At 40.4% G+C, this 3,302-nt stretch overlaps 1 protein-coding gene across 1 annotated transcript in view; it reads left to right on the top strand.

The window, feature by feature from the left end:
* The window catches only part of LOC107751907 (centrosomal protein of 192 kDa-like), a 28,755-nt gene that overhangs the window by 21,116 nt on the left and 4,337 nt on the right, over positions 1-3,302 (top strand). The window contains exons 28-37 of the mRNA XM_016567679.1: positions 145-330; positions 416-506; positions 609-788; positions 870-1,130; positions 1,197-1,318; positions 1,918-2,027; positions 2,113-2,275; positions 2,356-2,537; positions 2,692-2,815; positions 2,913-3,018. Of these exons, the coding sequence (XP_016423165.1) occupies positions 145-330; positions 416-506; positions 609-788; positions 870-1,130; positions 1,197-1,318; positions 1,918-2,027; positions 2,113-2,275; positions 2,356-2,537; positions 2,692-2,815; positions 2,913-3,018 (1,525 nt within the window). The remainder of the gene's footprint in view (positions 1-144; positions 331-415; positions 507-608; positions 789-869; positions 1,131-1,196; positions 1,319-1,917; positions 2,028-2,112; positions 2,276-2,355; positions 2,538-2,691; positions 2,816-2,912; positions 3,019-3,302) is intronic.

Here is a 3,302-nt window from a genome sequence, read left to right as displayed (position 1 = left end):
TTTTTTACCTCTTATATTAAATGCTCTACACTTCAGATTGTCTGAAATCTAGTTTAACTGTTTAGGGGCGAATTGTATTTTTTAAAATATACTTTCTACTTCATATTGTTGTAGTTTGGAGTAATATTTATTTTCTTTTCACAGCATGTTGACGATTCTGGTTCTACCCAGCGGACCTCAGTATGAGGTGATGCTGAAAGGAGAGGTGGTCCAGGGAGTTTCTGGGAAAATAGTATCCCTACCTGCTGTATTATCACAGGCTGAGGTCCCACCCATCCTCTCCAACAAACAGTTCATGGCATGGGGAGGGGTTACCCTGGGCAGAGCCGTGTGAGTATACGTAGCCATAGAAACTGCTAGAAACTGCCATTCAAAAAAAGTGAATTGGATGTAAATGATGCTTGTGTGTTTGTAGGCAACAGAAACTGGTTCTAAGGAACAATTCACCCACTACATCACAGCAACTTGGACTTCTCATCAGGGGTCAAGACCAAGACTGTTTCCAGGTAAGCTAACTCATTGAGAAATGTAGTTTTAGACATGGAGGTCTATAATATATGGAGCTCCTGGTATATTACTACTTGCCTATTTCTATCTCAACCCTGCAGCTGCAGAGCTCATTCGGCCCGGATGAGCGACTGACACATAACAGGGAGCTGTCAATCAAACCCAAAGAGGATGTGACTGTTCATCTGCTCTTTGCTCCCACCCGTGTTGCATCCATGCTGGCTAAACTGGAGATCAAGCAGTCTGCTGCACGTGCCTCCCAGCCTGGGGTCAAATTCACTGTGAGTTTATTAATAATCTCTCATAAACAGTAACATTGTGTTACAAATAGGTGGTGTTACATTTTAGCGTGGTGTTCTCAGATCCCTCTGTCAGGCTATGGCGGCACGAGTAACGTGATCCTGGAGGAGTTGAGGAAGTGTTCTGACGGCTATGTGGCCACGCTGAGTGGAGTGCAGGCTGGTCGTGTCTGTAAGCTCTGTGTGTGCGTGCGAAACACGGGTTCACGTGCTGCCTTCGTAAAAGCGGTACCCTACAGCAGTCTTCAGAATCGAGCTGTCATGGACTCAACCATTATTAGCTTGTCCCCTTCACAGTTTGTCCTGAAAGAGCGAACACAGGAGGTGAGCCGTGTGTGTGTGTTTTATGCCTGTATTTGCTTGGAAGATTTATCAGTGCTGTTTCAACAGGTGATCACAATAGCGATGAAGGCTACACGCAGAGAGCAGGCTCTCTGTCAGTCTGGTGCAGCTCTCCTTGCCACTGTCTGCCTCTTCTGTGGGGACGAGGTCTCTCGACAACAGTTCAGAAAGTCAGTGGCACTTCTCATTTGACTTGAATTCTCAGCTTAAATGAGGAACATTTTAGAAACATTTTAGTCTTAAAAAGGAATAATATTTATTACATTTACATTTATCAACAAAAATCTATTAAATATTTTATATAACGTCTGAGAATGTTTTATTTGAAAAAAAAAAAAAAAAAATTAAAGATCTTTTAACTTGATGTCTGAATCAAAAATAGGCAGATGTCACATTTGAGTAATTTATGTACTTTTGCAGTTAAACATTTTTTGAAAAAATTATACTTTCTAAGTGCCCTCTATCTTTTCAGTTGAACAAAGTAGGTTGCCTCCGAATCAAAACAAACTGTTAAACAAAAGAAAAGTTTTGAATGTAGCCATACATAGTTCACGGTTGAACTTTTTGGAAATGAAATTTAATTACTCGGGATGCACCGATATGAAAATTGTCCGATAACGATAACTCTTTATATATGAAAGCCGATAACCGATATGTTGGCCTATAAATCTAAATCCAAATTTTTAGATAATTTTTGAGATCCTGATTTACACATTCTGTGATTTGAAAACATGTTTTGTAATTTTGTTGTTTTTAATCTGTTTTCAAGGTTACTACAAATCAAACCAGAAGCAGGGAATAAAGTACTGTCTGAGAACAGCTTATTAAAAAGTATCTACTTTGATGAAATGTTCCTTGGAGAGGAGCAGGTTCAGGAGGGTAAGATGACGAGGATTTGCTCAAATTAATTACTTTTAATCAGTTAACTGACCCTGGTTGTGATTGTGGCTTTGTTTATTTTCAGCCTATGATCTGCTTCAAAGGCCAAATGAAGCTCAGATTTTCTATGGCAACATGAGCAAAGTGATGCTGTCACTATTTGGCACTATGGAAATGTCAGACTCTGGAGAGAGTGACCATATGGAGTCCGTCAGACCTTCACAACGGCACACTTCTGAATCAGACAGGTAAACATCCTCAGCGAACGTCGTACTGAACATGAATGACTGCTTTCAGATTTCACTGTGCTGATTAAGTAAATGTGTAGTTCTCCACGCAGCGGCTTGGGGTCGTCGGGCCGCTACATCAGTAATGTTTCCCTGGACGTGCTACCAGTCAAAGGTCCTCCATTAAGTCCATCAGAACCTGTGCTGAAACAACCAGAGCTGAACCTAGAGAACACCTGGAGCATCAAGCCTGAACAGCTGGTTCTCACAGCACCCACTTTCAGTAAGACTCATTTGAGTTTAAGAATGTGATATTGAAAATGACCACAGGTGGTTTAATAAATGTTGTTAATTGTAATTGTTTGACTCAAAGAAAATGCACTTAGCAAGTGAATGCTTCCCCTTCCAAATGTTGTCTTCTGCTGGTTTATTTGCAGACAGTGCAGCTGACACCAGGCATGTACAGATACTAAACCACTCAAACAGAGAGCTGAGCTTTGAGCTGTCCTGGCCAGCTCACTGCCTTACCATCACCCCACAACATGGAGTCATTGAACCTCAGTACGAGACTCGCATATAAACAAACACCAGGAAAATCAATGACTTGGTTTTGTTCTCATTTTTCAAGTACATAGCTGATATAAATGTTTTTTTTTAGGAGCCACATGCAAATCCTCATCAGTCCCAATCCTTCTTTAGCAACCAAATCCTCCATGCTGCCCTGGAGTGGACAGATCTATGTACAGTGTGATAATCAACAGAAGGTACTAATTTCCTGCAGAATCTTATATCTGACTTAAGAGGGAGTGTACAAGTTTAAGTGTTGTTTCAAGTTCAAGACAAGTTTTTATATCAACAGCATACTGTGACATACTGTTGATTTTACCAAAGAAAATCATTTTGATTTTACAGTAATGAACTTGGAAGCACAAGCATAAGGAGCAACACATTCTACAGAGTTTTAAAACAAGAGTATTAAAGGGGTCCTGTTATGCTCTTTTACAAAGTCTTGATTTTGTTTTGGGGGTGTACTAGAACAGGTTCTCAT

This window comes from Sinocyclocheilus rhinocerous, unplaced genomic scaffold (assembly GCF_001515625.1).
Source record: "Sinocyclocheilus rhinocerous isolate Xijiao unplaced genomic scaffold, SAMN03320098_v1.1 scaffold752, whole genome shotgun sequence".
In the NCBI taxonomy this organism is placed as follows: domain Eukaryota; kingdom Metazoa; phylum Chordata; class Actinopteri; order Cypriniformes; family Cyprinidae; genus Sinocyclocheilus; species Sinocyclocheilus rhinocerous.
Note: the sequence above shows the minus strand (reverse complement) of the source record. Positions and strands in the feature narration are given on the sequence as shown.